The sequence below is a fragment of the Coturnix japonica genome, chromosome 13 (assembly GCF_054131305.1).
Source record: "Coturnix japonica strain WE chromosome 13, WE-NBRP24, whole genome shotgun sequence".
NCBI classification, from domain to species: domain Eukaryota; kingdom Metazoa; phylum Chordata; class Aves; order Galliformes; family Phasianidae; genus Coturnix; species Coturnix japonica.
Genome location: NC_140675.1, coordinates 19,591,323 through 19,608,142, shown reverse-complemented (window position 1 = coordinate 19,608,142; position 16,820 = coordinate 19,591,323). Strand labels below are relative to the sequence as shown.

The 16,820-nt window shown below is 51.9% G+C and overlaps 2 protein-coding genes across 10 annotated transcripts; one reads left to right on the top strand and one right to left on the bottom strand.

Moving 5' to 3' along the window:
• Positions 1-1,308: 1,308 nt before the first annotated feature.
• Positions 1,309-13,857, top strand: CCDC78 (coiled-coil domain containing 78). Of its 8 annotated transcripts, XM_085514373.1 has the most exons (16): positions 1,310-1,528; positions 1,761-1,892; positions 2,376-2,462; positions 2,697-2,876; positions 5,045-5,137; positions 5,666-5,821; positions 5,910-5,960; positions 6,548-6,636; positions 7,199-7,277; positions 7,728-7,853; positions 9,214-9,425; positions 10,014-10,185; positions 10,585-10,628; positions 12,313-12,379; positions 13,187-13,287; positions 13,540-13,808. In XM_085514373.1, exons 1-16 carry the CDS (start codon positions 1,451-1,453, stop codon positions 13,664-13,666), a joined length of 1,794 nt encoding a protein of 597 aa, XP_085370499.1. In that variant the 5' UTR covers positions 1,310-1,450; the 3' UTR covers positions 13,667-13,808. The 8 variants fall into 8 exon arrangements, 7 of the variants coding, with proteins under 7 accessions (XP_085370499.1, XP_015732695.1, XP_032303610.1 ...); XM_015877206.3 differs by lacking the exon at positions 5,045-5,137 and having other exon boundaries at positions 1,311-1,528; positions 13,540-13,857; XR_001558411.3 differs by lacking the exons at positions 5,045-5,137; positions 13,187-13,287; positions 13,540-13,808 and adding an exon at positions 10,262-10,407 and having other exon boundaries at positions 1,309-1,528; positions 12,313-12,372.
• A 490-nt stretch (positions 13,858-14,347) lies between these two features.
• Positions 14,348-16,209, bottom strand: ANTKMT (adenine nucleotide translocase lysine methyltransferase). Of its 2 annotated transcripts, XM_015877232.2 has the most exons (5): positions 16,032-16,209; positions 15,850-15,954; positions 15,340-15,480; positions 15,079-15,129; positions 14,348-14,777 (listed from the first exon to the last, which is right to left on the bottom strand). In XM_015877232.2, exons 1-5 carry the CDS (start codon positions 16,191-16,193, stop codon positions 14,589-14,591), a joined length of 648 nt encoding a protein of 215 aa, XP_015732718.2. In that variant the 5' UTR covers positions 16,194-16,209; the 3' UTR covers positions 14,348-14,588. The 2 variants fall into 2 exon arrangements, with proteins under 2 accessions (XP_015732718.2, XP_085370511.1); XM_085514385.1 differs by lacking the exon at positions 15,340-15,480.
• Between the last annotated feature and the right edge of the window lie 611 nt (positions 16,210-16,820).

Sequence of the window (16,820 nt, the reverse complement as noted above, 5' to 3'; positions counted from 1 at the left end):
TTGGCTGTGACCACCTATTTGCACCAGGGCTCTGCTCCTCTCCCCACTGTGCTGGTGCTCTTACTGCAGGCTTCCAAGCACCCCAGTGCTGTGGGCGTGTGTGAATTTGGCTTTCTTGCTCAGCTGTGGGTGTGAAGAAACTGTGAATTCTCCTCAGCGCTTTCATTACCTTAATAGAATGACTTCGGGGCTATTAAGTTCTTCTGCAGAAAAATAAGATGTAACTGCATCTTTCATTAGCATCTCCATCCCCTGAGCCCCAAAAGAGCTCTGCTGCTGGATCGCACATCTGTAGCTTCATATAAAATCCACGTCAAGGTGCTTGCAGGCCTTCAGCTGCAGTTTGGACCAGCTGCTGCTGTTGGGGAGCTGGAGAATGGTGCTCAGCACGTTGTTGTGTCAGGACAGGCCCTCCCCCTCACTTACAGCCTTAGCTTAACTATAAGAAGCTACTCAGAGCTGTGGTCCCTCGGAACGCTGCATCACCACCAACGCTTTCCTTAAGAGGGAAATTCTTACCTAAGCTCACCTGCTCTGCAGGAACAGCTTCAAATAAGATAAAAAGCAGCACTTGTTTTACCCCATAGCTGCTATTCGATGAGTTCTTCCAGCGTTATCTTCTGTTCCTCAGCACTCTGTAACCCTCACTTGTTCAAGCACTGATAGCTCTGTGCATGCTTGGGACTCATCCCGGTCGTGCTGGAAGGTGGCCAGTTGGATTCAGTGACACCGCATAGACCAGCACAGTCCAGATTTAGCTGTCTGGGCTCATCAGAGTTCAGTGCGCCTCTAACAGTGAGTGAACATTGACAAACGAGCTGGGACAAATTCCTCTGAGTCTGCAGCAAGTCAAAGTTCAGCCACGGCTGTAAGGGAAGCAGCTCCTGCTTGGAGAGCTGCTAGCAATGCTCAGTGTAGGGAACTTCTTCCTGTGCCCTGCGGTGTCTCATTCTCAACACACAACTGGCTTTCGTAGCAGAGTCTTTCAGTCTGTGTTTTGCTTTAAAACTTACGTTTCTCCACATTGCATTGATGCTAAGCGATAAGATTGGGAAATTCTTCCCTGCTACTGGTTGGAGCTGAAAGATCCTAATCCCTTTGGACAGCTCGTTGGCCTTTCGTATCCGTATTGCTACCCTTCCTAGATGACGCAGGAGATACAAGTACAGCAGAGATGTGTGCTAAGCTTCTTGCTGAAGTTTCTGCTCTGTGCAGTGTCATTTCTTTCCCTCCAGCAGCTCCTGAGGTGACTGCAGCACTTTGCTCCACCTCAAAATCGAGGTGGGTAGCTCACCCTCTAGCAACCAAAGTTGATAGCAACAGCACTTGTGCTTTCCCTAGAGAGGAAAGTCACTGCCACAGTGATCCTTGGGTCCTGCCTTCACTCTCAGTCCTTGGTACCCAAATACTGTGCAAAGATCCCAGCCAGTGAGCACTGAGCCTCACGCACATGGATTTTGGAAGTGCTGCAGATAAGGAGAATGTAACTGCTCTGACGGAGCAAGCGCAGCATCTTGCTAACAAAAATGTGAGTATGAAGGTTTGCAGCCCCTCCCTGGGTCATTGAACCAGTGCTCTGTGAATCCCACATGGGATTGGGACATTGCAGGAGGGCAAACCCCAATCTGCAATCTGTTAAAGCTTTGAAAGCTGCATGTCCTCACTGGGTGTGCTGCACTCTTCCCTTCCAACAGCACGGGGATGGGAGAGGAGAGCTCTGCTCACTGGCACTGGCTGTCGGAGCTGTTTTGTGTCTCTAGGTGCAGCTGCAGGATAGGAATGAGAGGCTCTATGCAGGATTTGGAGATGTGCAGGAGAGGATGGGGAGGCTGACTGGCTCCAAACCAGATTTGTCACCCAGAATGATCTTCAGTGAAGAGGAAAAACTGAAGGTAAAACAGATACCTGGAGAGTTAGAGAGAACTGAGCCATGAAGCCCTGCAGGGCCGTGTACTTCAGGGCCAAAAACCTGGGAGCTGATTGCAATTCCTCTTCCCACTATTGCTCAGGTAAAAGGTGCAGCTGTTGGTCATAGAATCATGGAATCATAGAGTCATTCAGGTTGGAAAAGACCACTAAGGTCATTAAGTCCAACCCCAACCCACCCCACCATGCCCACTGACCATGTCCCTCTATGCCACATCCCCACAGTTCTTGAACACCTCCATGGATGGTGACTACACCACCTCCCTGTGCAGCCTGTGCCAACCCCCAGCACTCTTCTCTTTCTCAGAGGAAATACTTTCTATCACCCAACCTGATCCTTTCAAGTCATCTGTCCCTGAGCTCTGATTCCCTGCTGCAGCCAGTTGAAAAGCTTTGCTGGCCTCAGAATGGTCCGTGGACTTTTTATACTGTCCTTTTCTCTCTTTTAGATTTCCAAAGAACTTGTTGACCTCCAAATTGAGACAAACAAAATGAAGGAGCAGTATGAAACAGAGAAATTTGAACTGAAAAACATGGTATGTGAAAGATTGCAGCTCTGACAGATATCATTATCCAGGATGCACATTCGCTTGCTTGGCATATTCTCTTTTCTTTATCTAGAGCAGTGAATTTCCTCTGTTTCCCCAGATACTCTGAAATTCACGTGAAACTCATCTCCCTTGGTGCTAGAACACCAAGTCTGGCCAAATAAATACCATGTAATTACTGCTGGTCTCTGCCACAGCCTAATTCTTTTGCCCCCCCCATAGATCCTGGCCCTGGAGAATCGTGTGCTGGAGCTGGAGCTCTGCAGTGAGAAAGTCAGTGGGGAGCGGGATGCCTTACGGGACCACCTGCACGCCCTGGAGACCAGCAGGAAGGAGCTGGCGGATGAGTACATCATTTTGAAAAGCAATTACCTGGCACTGGGCAAAGAACTCGACCAGGAGGTGAGATGGCATTTACTTTGGTTTTCTCTACTCCGTAACACGGTGATCTGACCTATGGACAACTTGGCTGTCTATTGGTTGTTTATCCAAGGATCAGTCCTGCACCCACACTGACCTGTGTGACTGCTCCCTTCTGCCATCAGGCTCCCTGTTTTATGCTATCCCACCTCCCCACCCCTAGCAAAGCAAAGGAGGAGGTCACTGCAGGTCTGCTCTGAGTGCACGTTTCAGATCCCTTGGACTGCCAGCACGCTTTGTTTCCCTTTTTTCTGCATGGCTTGCACGGGCTGCATGGGAACGCATTTGTAGTCTCTCTCACTTCATTTGGTGGCGGGAAGGGGCCTGGAAGTTTTTGAAGTTGTCAAGTTTATAAGAATATGAAATATAAACACGTTTCCGATTCTCCCTTCGAACACAGCCCATCTCCTGGTGACTGTTAAATCAGGGATGATGAAGTGAAGCATTTTGGATCTCGGATTTGTGCATTTCTTTGGCAAGAATAGCTCCGTTAATAGGCCTTCCTCTCCTCCCTCCCCCTCCCACCTCTTCTCTTTGAATTGGATCGGATGACTGACACGCTCCTGCCTCCCGCCCCAGCAGATCTTTCAGCTGGTGCAGCCAAATGACCTAGTTTAGTGTGCTGGCCTTGTGCTGACCTGTGATGGGAAGATGTGGGGCATGCGAGTTTAGAATCATAGAATCTTGGTATATTCTGAAGTGGAAGGAGCCTGCAAGGGTCATTGGCTCCGCACAGCTTTCAGCACTGTTGGGATGAAGCATCATCTATAACCAGCAGTGTTCCACCTGGAGCTTTAGTCCTTGTCTGTCCATTCTCTCTTCACGACGAGCATCTCTCTGCAGAGCTCAGGTAGAGGGGGGGTATACAAAACCATCCAGTTCCAACTAAATCACTTAATGACTTGTGAAGTTATCCCTGTTAATATGGACATGACAGTGAGTGGGGTACGCGCTCCCAGCCTGTCCCAGCCGCTAAGTGAAAAGCCAATTGAACTAACCTGTTGCACCTTGCAGCAGGGATGGATTTTCCCCTGGTGTTTTGGCTCTGGCTGCTGAATATCCCTGCCTGAAGCGAAAGAGGCTCCAACTTGGCAGGCCAAGCCTTGTCGTGGCATGGGCCTCTTGCTCATTATTTTCCCAGTGTGGACTTTCCCAAAGGAAATGGCAAAAGCAGCCTGCGGTTCTGCCCCCTCCCCTTCCCCAGAGCCCTTGGTGGGAGACAATGAACCTTTTACACATTCCCAATTACAAGTGCTACTTGTGACCTTGCCAATATGTTGTCATGGCTGCTTGGCGCAGAAGCAGCTCCGCGGGCTCATTCATGGTCCCTTGTACGGGAACAGTTAGAGTCTCTGAATTGTTACAACCCCCATTGTAAGCCTTGATTCACAAATCGCCCCGTGTCTGTCCCCGCGAAGGAGAGCGGCCGCGCTGCCCTTTCCTGTCCCTGGGGAAGTGCCTTCCAGAAGATGCCAGTCCGACACTTTGTGCCTGTTTTCTAACGCGCTGTAAATTCTTCCTTTTCAAGACGTTGACCTTTTCTCAACTCCCTATTTCCTCCTCTTCTTTTGTTCTGGGGCTTACACAGGCCGGAGCGGTGCTACAAAGTGAGGCCGGCGCAGGGAACCCAAATGTGCACCAGTTCTATGTGGGGTTTTCCCTGGAGCAGGGCCAGGATTTAGGGTACGTAGGAAGCAGAGAAGCCCATCCTGAACCTGGGGCTGCCTCTCTTGTTTTCTCTTGGTCCAAAAAGCCGGTTCTTGTGTGCTGATGTGACCCCCTCTGATCAAATAGCTGGGGCTGACAGCTGCAGATGGATGGGTTTCGGTTGGGGAACAAGCCGCCTGTCTCTGCGTAGCTGTCAGTTTTCACAGCTGTATATCTCACCTCTTTGTCAGCCTCTTTTCTCCTCTCCTCTCTCCCTCAGCCCACCCTGTGCTATCTTTTGATAAGCTATTCTCTCCATGGATGACTCAGATGACCTCTGCCTCCCATCCTCTCGATTCACTGCCATGGTAACAATTACTCAAGCTTGTCCCCAGTCATAAACCCCATCAAAGCTTTGTTATCTACATAGAAACCCTCCCGTGAGACATGAATTCCCCCAGTGTTCCTTCCAGATCACCTGTAACAGAGCTTTTCTCATTCAGATACTCTTTATCTTTTGGAAATGTGTCACTTCACACCAGCACTGCTTTGAATCTCACTGCCTACACGGTGCTGTGGGCTGTCTGCTTCTGGAGGTATGCATTCAAACAAAACTGGAATTAGCTGAGTGGCACCAGTCGAGAGATGGATGGATATTCGGCCATTCTCCCTTACATTATGTAGTCTCGCGCTGTTCAGAACCATTGTTTGGGAAAAGACCTGCCTAAATGCTGGGAAGATGTGTGGGGAGTGAAGAACTGGGGTGAGGAGGGAGGCTGGGGGGCAGGATGGAGAGGTGTTGGGGGAGCACAGCCCAGGGCTCTCTGCACTGTGATCCATATCAGAGAGTGAGATGGGCAAGGGAGTAAGGTAACACGTGAATAATCCTGCAGGCTGTGCCTGCTGCCTGACTGTGATACCCTACATTTCCATGAGAATTAGAAAACCACCGATATCTTTGGACGTATGAGAGAGAACTAAAAATAAAACTGGCTTTCAGGAGGGGATGCGAGCACCGGCTTTGTGTACACACTAAGAGCAGTGAGTGTGAGCTGAACAAACAGCACGCAGAGCTGGAGAGGCAGCGTTACAGGAGCTCTGTCCTTCCTGTTTTGGCCTGGCAGGTCTTAAAGAATGAAGAGCTCAGCCTAGAGCTGCTCAGCCTGACCAATGCCAGGAGCACAGAAAGCAACCAGCAGCACTCCCATGCCTCTGCCACCGAGTCTGCTGCTGAGCCAGACAGAGTAATGGTGCATCGTCCCCCTGCTCAGAAGGTGAAGGTAAGGGCCTCTCTGCCTTTCTCCCAGTCTGAGCTTTTTGGAGAACAGGGGTCCAACATTTACCCCCCTCTGTCTCTTCCAAAAACAGCCAGAAGATGTGGCTGCCCCTGAACATGAGTGGCAAAACCCGGGAAGAAATGTGAGTGTGTGCTGCAGGGTCCCTGGGAAGCAGAAGAGGGATTTACTCTGAGTAGCTGATAGTTGGGTTCTATGGGTGAGCTGATGTCTGGATTTAGTTTATTATCCTTAAATTGTGAAGCTGAGACCAGAGTAACTCCAGCTCTTGTGCAGCAAAAGTTGAGAGATGGCAGCTGCCCACTGGGGAACAGAGGGAGGATAACAACCAGGTGCAGGAAATACTTGCTTATTGTTGACACTTGAAAACATGGAGGTGGTAAAGCACCCAAAGATGGGAGCCCAGAGCTATTTCCTGCCTCATTTCCACCCGCAGCCCAGTGACACCAGCTTGAGCTCCACCAGCAGTTCCTGGCAGGAGCCTGATTCTCAGGGTGGGCATCTCATTTGGGAGAGCATCTCCAGATGAAACATCATTCCTGTTGTGCTGCAGAGCGCTGCTCACTGCCAGCCAAACCTGCCCCTTCCCCCTGTGTTCCTCTACCAGCAGGATTTGGGTTAGATGGAGGCTCTCCTCACTTTTTCCCTCTTCAAGAATCCTTCTGTTTCTGTCAGCTCTCCTTCTCATCTTCCCATTTGCTTGTCCCTCAGTTGCTTGGAAACCAGGATCACATAAAAGAGGAGATTGAAAAACTGAAGCAAACCTACGATTCGCAGCAGCAGAAGCTGGAAGAGAAAGTGTGAGTGCTTGAGAGAGCAAACGTCCTTCCCTTGTTGGGTACTGATGGAGCTCATTGCAGCTGAATGTGAGCCCTACAAACAGGAGCAGGAACAGCCTCCATTTGGTGTGTTCCCTCTTAGAAGTGAGCCCTGGAAGTAAAAGCTGATGTTTGCAAGGATCTGAAGAGGGCTGAACGTCTCCTTAAGAGTCTGTTTAGATCCCTGACTGACTCACGTGCCCTTGAAAATCCACTTTCAGTGACATACATGGCAATGTGTGGCAGCGTGGGGAGCCTCAGCCTTACGCCCCATTAGTCAGCAGGCTGCAGTGGGGCCTGGGTCCCCACAGAGGCTGTCCCAGTAGGAAATAGGCCAAAACCAGAACCTTGTGCCAGGCAGGACATGTATCTTTGGTTGTGAGAGCTCTGCAGCCTCTGCTCAGTGCTCAGCTGGTGGTGGTCAGCAACAGCTGCTCCGAGGTTTCTGTCATTACCTACAATTTCCTTCCCAAAGCTGGCAGTACTGAGCCTAAAGCAACGTTTGGGGACTGCAAACAAAGGTGTTTTCCTCCTTTATGCCCAGGATCGCAATGGGGAAAGAGCTGCAGGAGGCGAAGAAAGCAGCCCGTGACCCCCAGCAGAAACTGGCAGAGCAGTCAGCAGTAAGGCGAGCTCCCTCCCATCCTTCCTTGTGGTTCAGATGTGTGTGCAATGCATAGAACCCCAGGCTGGCAGCGTGGTGGTTGGTTTGCTTCGAGGTGCTCCAACCATCCAGGGAGTTTGTGGCACTGAGGTGCTTCCCCTTGCATGGTTTCCTCCTTCAGGTGTGCAGTGCATGTGCTGGGATGTGCTGCTTGCTCGGGGTGGGAGGAACTGTTATTTTTGCAAGGGTTGGTGAAGTCACTTGCGGGGGATTGCAAATGACAAAAGGTAGCAGAGGAACACAGGCTACAAACCTTCTGAGAAACATTCTGTACAAAAAGCCCTTCCCAGCATCTCAGCTCTGGGGAAACAGAATAGCTGAGAATTAAGCCCTCGTTTCTTTTCCAGCTCAGTAGTTCCCCTTGCCCAGCTGGAGGGTGAGGGCAGCAATGTGTGTTCACTGTGCTTAGGTGCTGCTGGCCTCTCAGAGCCAACTCCAGGAGGTGGAGGCTGAGAACTCCCGGCTGCAGCTGCGGCTTAAGGAGCTGAGCGAGGAGTATCGCTGCCGGCTCACGCAGTACATCAGGGACGTGGCGGTGGGTACCCCCAGGCCTGAAGGAGGCTTCATCTGCTGCTGTTCCCCTCCTCACTGGGCTCAGGGAGGTGCTGGGAGCTGTGCTTGAGGCTGGAAGATCTCTCCACCCCATGCTGGGATGCTTGGCTGAGTCCTTGGCATGGCCTGGGGAGGAGGTGCCAGCCCCCTCCTGGCGCAGATTTCCTGTACGGCTACATTGAACCATAAGCAAGTTTCTGCTGGGACTTTCTTTCTCGGTCAGATTACTTGGATTGAAAGATCCTCTTATTTACTGTGGCTGCCTTCCAGTTGGCTTCCAGTCCCCATTGCCCTGACAACTCCCCTCGGCAGCCCAGGCGATGCCACTGCTGCTTTGTTGCCGCCTCGCTTTGCTGCCTCCATGGTGCCCCTGCTGCTGTCCGCAGCGGAAGCTCTGCCAGCCCCGTGGTCGGCACAGAGCCATGTAAAGCAAGTGCCTGGGACCTGCTCTGGGAACAAGAGCCTTTGGCAGAATAAGGCCCACAGAGCAGGGTGAGACCCAGCACACAGAGCAGGCATTTCAGACAGGTTCAGGCACAGAAACCTGCTTGCATTCAGCAGAGACTAGGAATAAATCTTTTTTTACCCCTATAGTTATTGGCAGTTGTAGTGGAAATGCTAAGTCACGGCCTGAGCCAGTGATGGAGCACCTGGTGGGAAGGCAGGGCCAGCCCAGGGGAGCTCAGGTGCAAGCAATGCAGCTAAGTAACCAGAAAGGCTGGAGCCAGGATCCACCCCTTCCCTGCCCTCATTAAGGGTTGGCAGTGGAGGTGAGGGCATCCACCTGCCTGGTGCCTTCCAAAGTTATGCAGTTTTTCTTCCTTTGTTTCTGTGTCCACAGCTGCTGCATTTGGGGTTGTTATAATTTGCTATAGCCTGGGATTGTGCTATTCTGTTATTATTGCTGTACTTTCCATCATATTATAATGTTACAGCAGTAATTGCTGTCTCAGAAGGTTAGCACCAAAGAACGTGGTGGGATGATAGATCAGGAGACTGAGCAGAGCAGTGTTTACCATGAAGAACAGCTTTACTTGTATCAGGGTATCTCATAGCTAAGGGGAGTGGGGAATGGTGAAAGAGTGCGAGACCAGGGATGGTGCTGATTATGTTCCATAGATGGGTCTAGTGTGTGAGTGATAGATATCCCCATAGATGGGATATGGGGATGCTGGTACAGTGCACCTCTGCCTTGAAGGGCTGGGGAGGAAGTTAATTTAAGCAAAATTAGTGTCTTTTCTTTAAAGTTAGAGGATATGTGCTGGAACTCCCATGTGGGAGATGGATTACCTGTCTTTAGGGAATTACTTGTCATCTCCATTTTCTCCTCTATGTGTTTAAAGGAGTACGTGGACAGCAAACCCAGCACCCGAACCGGGCCTAGCAAGGCTCCAGCTGAGCATGCAGACATGAAACGCCTTGTGGACAACATGCTGAAGGACATCAGAGCTTCCTACAAGGCTCGGGAGGAGCAGCTGGCTGGAGCAGCACGTGGCTACAAGAAACGCATGAAAAACATGGCCAAGAAGCACGAGAACCTGCTGATTGCATACAGGTAGGGCTAAATCTAGACTCCCTCTGTTTCTTCAGGTCATTGCTGAGGACAAAGTATGGGTGCCCCATAGCACCCAGGTCCCTTGCTGCAAGGAAGGCAAGCAGGGCTCCCAGGTGCACAGAGGCGTGGAGGGCACGTTTGTCTCCATGACAAGCCAAGAGGAGCATGTCTGCAGCTGCATACCACACTGTGCTTGGGCAAACCAGAGCTGCTCATTACACAGGTTCCTGCTGTGCAAAATTCAGGGTGAGAAGCTGAATCCCCGTTGGGTGGTGTGGAAATGTAAAGGTACCGCAAATAACTCCTGCTTCCCAGCCCTTCCTGCGGTGCTCTCAGCTCTGCTCCACAGCTCTCAGCAGCTTGGGCTGTGGGAAGTATCAAAGCTACAAATAGCTCCATAGGATGAGCTCCCCTCAGAAGCACTCCCAGGAATCCTGCACATGCTGCTGGGCTCTGCTACTCACCCTTGGCAGGTGGTCTGGCTGAGCTAGCAGCACCCAGTGGTACCTGCAGCAGCTGCAGAGCAACCCTCAGTGCATTACTTCACCAAAGCTACCAGGGACCAACACCTCTGCCATGTTGGTACAGTGTGCAGCGAGAGAAGATCCGCTCCTTGGGCAGCAGTGAGATGGATTCTGGCCCTGCTGAGCTCCACTTTGCCATCACAGACCCAGAGCTGCAGACAAACACAACCCAGGAGCTAAACAGGCTGCGGGAGAACAAAGTCAAACTGGAGCTCCAATTACACGAGTTGCAGAAGGTATTGCTGGGCTGCTGGCTTGGGGAAGCTCTCACAAACAATAGATAGAGCTACAAAATAGGTCTCTCCTCCTCAGGCATTTGCTGTGTCTCTGTGGCACATTGCAAGGGCAATGCTTGCTCACTTTGTCACTTGGGATGTCCAAGCAGGAGCTACATACACACAAGCACATCAGTCAGCTCTGCAGCCTGCTGCTGGGCAGTAAGGTCTTCCTTGAGTTGTGTGAGTTCCATTTATTTAAATATGATCAGAATGGAAGATCTAGACCCTAACACTCTCCTACACATCACTCCCTTGGCAGAGCACTGGGAGTTGCTGGAGCTTTGAAGACAGGGGTGAGGACTGTGGTGTTGCAATGGTTCAGTGCTTATAGAAATGCTCTTTTTCCTTTGCCTTCAGAAAAGACTGAAAGAAACCTCAGGTTTTCAGCTGTCTCCTGACCAGTAAGTCCTCTTTTTTATTTCCCCTGGGATAACTGTAGTTCTGAATTCTCCTCGCTGTATGGATTGAGGAGTTCTTGTTTTGGGGTTTTTCTTTGCATTACTTGGAGACGATGATAAATGGGGAGAAATGGAGCTGATAGGAACTCATCTGAGAAGAAAAGCCAGCTGTCGTCTCAGCGCAGCATTTCCTGTGGTGAAATGAGTTGGTCATTTGGGCTTTGATCCAAGAAAGCTCTTAAGCACATGCTTGATTTAATCATGTTTTTAGTCCCACTGATCCCTTTAGAAGCTGGAGTTAAGCACACGGTTGAGTGATTTGGTGGTGGACCACAACCTGGGAAAGGCCAGTGATACAACACCAACCTGGAATGGCCTCATTTCTCCTCCCTCCCAACACAGAAGCTGGATAGGAACACTCAGGTGTCCCAGTACTGGCACTACCCTGGCTTGCTGATAGGCCATTTTTTAGCTCATTTTGATCAGTTTCTTCCCCCTGCTTCATTCTTCCATTGAAATTCTACCAGCTGCAGCCATGCAGAGGTAGAACAAAGCATCAGAAAAATCCAAGCTGGGATTTTTTTGTGCTTTTTAAAATGTGGTGGCCTGGAGAACATGGCAGGTATTTCATTAACTGGATTCCAACACAGATTTGCTGGCCAGTGCCTGAGCCATTGGGCTCCAGAGCAATGCCTTGGAGAAGAGCTTGAGCCTTACCAGACTCTGCCATGTCATCTATACTAACCCTTGAACAGATGTGCTAATTTGGACAGATGCACCCCAGGAACAAGACAGAGAAGCACTAGAGCGTGGTGATGCATCTTGTTAAGGCTTTTATAGCTGGGAAGAGGCCCTACATGCCTCAGAACATTTCTGTCCTGTGTGCTGGTAGTTCTTACCCTCTGCATCACCTTGTTGCCTCTCAGCAGAGACACGAAGCCGGGTGTCACCACATCACTGCAGCTGTAACTACAGCTAGGTTTCTCATCCTGATCAGTGTGGCTTCACTGTTTATTGTTCTCTTCGCTTCTGCTCCCATGGAACTTCAGCCATGCTTTTCATCTGCCTGGGCTGAGTTGCAGCCACCAGAGGGAACTCGCACAGCCGCAGCAGAGCCGCTCTGCAGGCTGCAGCGCTCCAACACAATGCATTCCTCAGTTCATACAACCAAAATTCCCCGAGCATCAGATGTGACCTGTATTTTGCTTATTCAGACTGGGACAGAATAGGAAGAACTTTTCCCACGGCTGGGCTGCACAGACAGCTCACCTATCGCACTCAGTGCTCCGAGTGAGCAGCTCTATGCTCACAGACATGAAAAGCGCCAGCGTTTGGCATTGATCATACCCAGCTCTCTATTTCCATAAAGTTCAGTCTTGCAGTGTCAGGTTAATGACTCTTTCTGCTTGGAGTCCTCTGATGTATGAGCGGTGATGTGAGCCTGGAACAAATCCAGCCATCCCAGTAGGAATCCCAGGTTGGCAGAAGGGCTGTGACTCTCATGCCTGGGCATGGGGGCAGTTCTGTGTGCCCTGAAGAGGTTGGGGGCATCGGGATAGGAAAGGTTCCAAGCTCTGTGCTTCATGCTCTGATGGACATGAGTGCATCCAGCCCCCAAACAGAGCAGTGTGACTTGTACGTGAGCTGCTTGAATGCCTGTGAGAGATCACAGTCTTCTCTCTCCTAGGAAGCGGGATGAAGAGGGCTGGGCAGAGGTCAGGAAGCAGCTCCAGGAGTTCACACACAGCACCCAGGTAAAGCTCTGGAACAGCCTGTCTAACGTAAGTCTAACATTGACTCAGTTGCCAGGGACACGATGCTCCAGGTGGGCCCTTCTCTGCCAAAGCAGCACACCAAGTGACTGCTCAATGACCTGTGGTGTATCAGGGTGTGCTACCGAGTAGACCAACCTTTACAGCTGTACACTGCTGGCTGGTATCTCTCCATCTCTTGTTTCAGCTCAAATATTGAGGTAGCTGTGAAACAAGCTGGATCTATTCTCAACCTTGATTCAAGCTATAGAAATCCAGTTTGAATGTGATTATGTCAATCCGGTTCCCTCTGGGTGCAAGGACACTTGTACTGCAGGCAGGAAGTTCTTTCCATCCACAGCATTTCCCTGCAGCAGCCATGAAACTTGGAGGATGTGAGAAAGTTTAGCAGAAATGGGGTTTTCTGTCCAGCAGCAATGGCAGCAATAGGGATGCTGGGGAGAAAAGGGGTGCTGGCACAAACAGTGCCATGTGGGACAGCTGGGGAAGGGATCTGGAAACAGAATGGTGGCTCTGGTGAGTTAACTGTGAATTGGTGGACCGGGGTATTGCATGTCCTGGGGTGTCCCAGTCACTTTGTCTGTATGACTGATGCCCAGGAGGGAAGCTGGGCCATTGTCACCAGGATTCTTTCTCTGAGCACGTTGGTCTCCTGGCTGCCTCTGCAGCTTCATGCCAGGTGATGCCAGAGCCAAAGTTCTTGGTCCCATCTGACAGAGAGGGGCTGAGCACCTTCACTCTCATCTCACGGAGTTCCCTCCTTTCTCCATGCTTTCCTTGCCACTCCAGGAGGATCTGGAGAAGGAGAGGAGTCAGCTGCTGACACGGGCAATTGTGGCAGAGGAACAGGTGTTGGAGCTGCAGGATTACATAGAGAAGCACCTAGCAAGGTGAGGCAGTAGGATCCCTCTTTGCATGTTCTCTGCCAGAAGTTTGTGATTGCCTGTTTTCTGTCTGTTGGGGCTGAGATACCAATGTGGCTCAGCACCTGCACTCCCAGCATGTAATACTTGACTGTGCACATTCAATAGCATGCAACAAACACAGGGTGAAGCAGGCACTTAAATGGGTGACCTCCATAAGTGAGCTGCCAGCTGGGCCCTGACCATGCTGGGAATCACAGTGTTGTCTCCCTCTTGCAGGTACAGGCAGGAGGTGCTGTGGGTGAGGAAGCTCGCTGGTGGTGAGGAGCCACGTGCACGCAGTGCTGGGGCAGCTGATGCTCACTCACTGCCCAGATCCAGGAAAGCCATCAGCCGTGAGCTCTAACTCTGCCCTGCAACTGCAGGAAGCAGCACAGTTATAGGGGGGGGGAAAAAAAACAAAGTTTAAAAGAAAGGGACTTTCTGTCCTGAGACTGGCCAAGGAAAGCATCATTCCCTGGCCAAGAGATGCATAATGCAGGGAACCATATGGGTGTCCTCAGTGTCAAATTAATGGTACTAAAATGGAACAAGACAGCGGTGCTGTGTTTGTCCTCTGATCATTCTGCTGTAGGACTGGGACACAGGGCCACCCCCTGGGCAGCTGTTTGCTGTGTGACTGCAGGGATTAGTTCCTGCTCTCATGGATGCTGTGATGCTTTTCCTAGGTCAGACCTGGCGCAAGGTGCTCTTGGTTTAAGGGCTGGCTCTGCTCCTGCTTTTGCTCTTTTCTGTGTTCATGAAAGAAAAGGGCAGGAGTTTTTCAAGCTGGACTTTGCCTCTAAGAGGTTACAGAAAGGAGATGAGCTGCTCTGTCATGGTGAGAAAACCTTTCTTCTCTGTGTTAGGAGTAGGAAATGGAGTGCTATGTAATGTTAGCAGGACCCAACTGAATCCTTCAACAGCTGGTGAGCCAGACCAGCACCTTCCTGCCCCTCCTCAAGGGGACATTAGAGCAGAGCCCTGAGGCAGCGAGCAGGGGCTGCTCAGGCCCTGCAGCTCAAAGGCAAAGCACAAGACTCTGAGGAAGAGCTGTACAAACATTTATTCTCAAAAACTATGGACTGAAAAGAGGCACTGGAGGTGTAGCCCTTACACTGTGTGCTCACTCAGTCTGATTTTCCTTCTCCTTTGCTGATCAATCTGGAAGGCACTCAGGGACAAAGCCCTGGGGGAAGAGCCCAGCTAAGCACTTCTTGAGCACTGGTGGGAGAGGTTCTGATGGTGCCACATTGCTGACCCTTTGTACCAGGCTGGAGGAGCTGCTGTCATAGTGTGCATCCATCTGTGCTGCTCCGTGCTGTGCGTCGCACCTCCTTCATGTCGTAGGCCCAGGCTTGCTCCAGCCCCTGCCCCATGGTGCTGCTTGGGGTCCAGGAGGGGAAGGGGAAGCGCCCAGCCACCACACGAGCCTCATCAGGGAGTTCTGCCAGGAGTTTGGCAGCCAGGGGATCCTTCTGGAGAGAGAGAGATAGCAGAGGCTGGGTGGCCTTAGGGAAGCATCGCTGTGCTGCAGTGACCCACTTGCTGTCCCATAGCAAAATGGTTCCCAAGCGGGCCCAAAAAGCAGCAGTGTCCAGTGGCCTTTCCATAGGACACAATGGGCTGGCTCTGTGATTTTCTATACCTCCAGTCTCCTATTTTTGGCCTTATTTTGTAAAGACTCTTAGCTCATATTCCAGACCTGCTCTCTTTTTCTAAGGACAAACTCCCTTCTAGGCTTGCTGAGGATAGCAGCAGCTCAGCACGTAGACTTACCACACTGGGAGCCAGGAACACGATCACATTGTAGCAATCAGAAAGATTTGCCTTTAAAGAGAAGGAAAAAGGGAATGAATGAAGGAAACGGCTCTTGGAAGATAAGTATAGGGACAGTGCTGAGTGCTGTGAGCCTTAAGGCAAGCAAAGATGCCATGGAATCCTTGAATATCCTAAGCTGGAAGGGACCCATAAGGATCGAGTCAAAGCTCCTGCCCATGTCTGGCACCCAGCACAGCCACTGTCCCCTGCAGCTGTTACCTTCCACAGATCCTGCTTCAGGAAGGAAACCTTCCCCTCGTATCCAGCCCTGCGAGCCCGGTACCTGGCAAGCCACAGCAGCCAGGGGTTGAGCTCATAGCCGACAGCCGGACGGAGTCCTTGCTTGTAAGCTGCAATCACCTGGGGGGTGAGAGAACTGGGGCTGAAATGAAGCTGTTGGGTTTGGGGTTAGGTGACCTCCCTGCTGCCTTCTGTCCTGGGCACCGGGGCTCCCATGGGGATACAGATGCATATCAAGGTGTATATAGGGCTTACTGGTGTATGGAGGGAAGCACAGGGTGGGTGCCTATAGGAGGAGGCACAGGGGGTGTGTGTATAGGGTATATGGGGTATTGGTATACATAGGAGTGTACCTGGGGGGCAGCCCTCCAGCATCAGCCCCAGCGGGGGCTCACTGGGTGCAGCACTGTGGCCCTGGGGATCTCTGCACTGGGGATGCCCATGAGGTTCCCTCCCTCACCAACCCCCCTCTTTCCCCCCACGCCTTACAAGTCGGCCGTCCCCAGAGCCCAGATCTGCCGTCTTCCCCGTGCGCTCTCGCAGCAGTCCCATCACGTTGGCCACTTGCTGAGCATTGGATGGCACATATGGCACCTGGGGGCAAACAGCAGGGGTGGGAGTGGGGGTTCGCCCAACAAATGAGTTCCCATTGGGGGGGCCTTTGGGGGTACCTGCAGGCGCAGCGGCACCCGGCGGAAGCCAGGCATGAGCACTGCAGCCCACACAGCATAAGCAGCCAGGCTGGTGGTGGCCGCCAGCTGCAGCAGCCCACGGGCCCCCAGGGCCTCCCCATGCAGCTGCCCCGCCAGCTCGTCCAGCGCCTCCGCGTCCATTGCTGCCGGAAGGGGCGGCCCCATGAACACACGGGCCCTTCCGTTGCATGCATGGCCATGCGCCCACTGGGTGCATTTTATCTGCTGCTCAGCTGCCAGCTCCAAGGCTTTGGCTGGGGCTGCTGAAGGCAGCAGCTCCCGGAATGGTTGTGCATGCTTTGCACGCTAGCACAGGGCTGTGCGTGGTTGTGTGTCCGCACTTGGAGCTCACTTATCTTCCCCACTGCTGCTGGCCCCGTGAGGCTGTGGGAAAATTCCAGGCTGCGGGTCACAGCGGGGGATCTGTGCCCACCCTCAATTAAAACCCAAACCCTGGAACAATACCACATCAATTAGGGGAGCGGTGCACAAAGGGCAGGCAGCTTCCCAGCCCTGTGCAGGCAGTTGCTGACACATCATCGCACCGCACGTCCTACGGCCTCTGCCTTCCTCCCTGTATCCCCCCGACCCACGGTGACAGGTCTGGGGTGGATCCCAGCACCCTGACCCTGAGAACCTGGGACTGACCCAGAATCCTAAGGGGAATCCCATGTCCCTGCGATGGGGTGACATTACTGAGCTCCTATGCACTGCTCAGTGTCATTCAGCCCCCATTAAGCACATGTCCCAGAGCAGCGCTGGGAACAG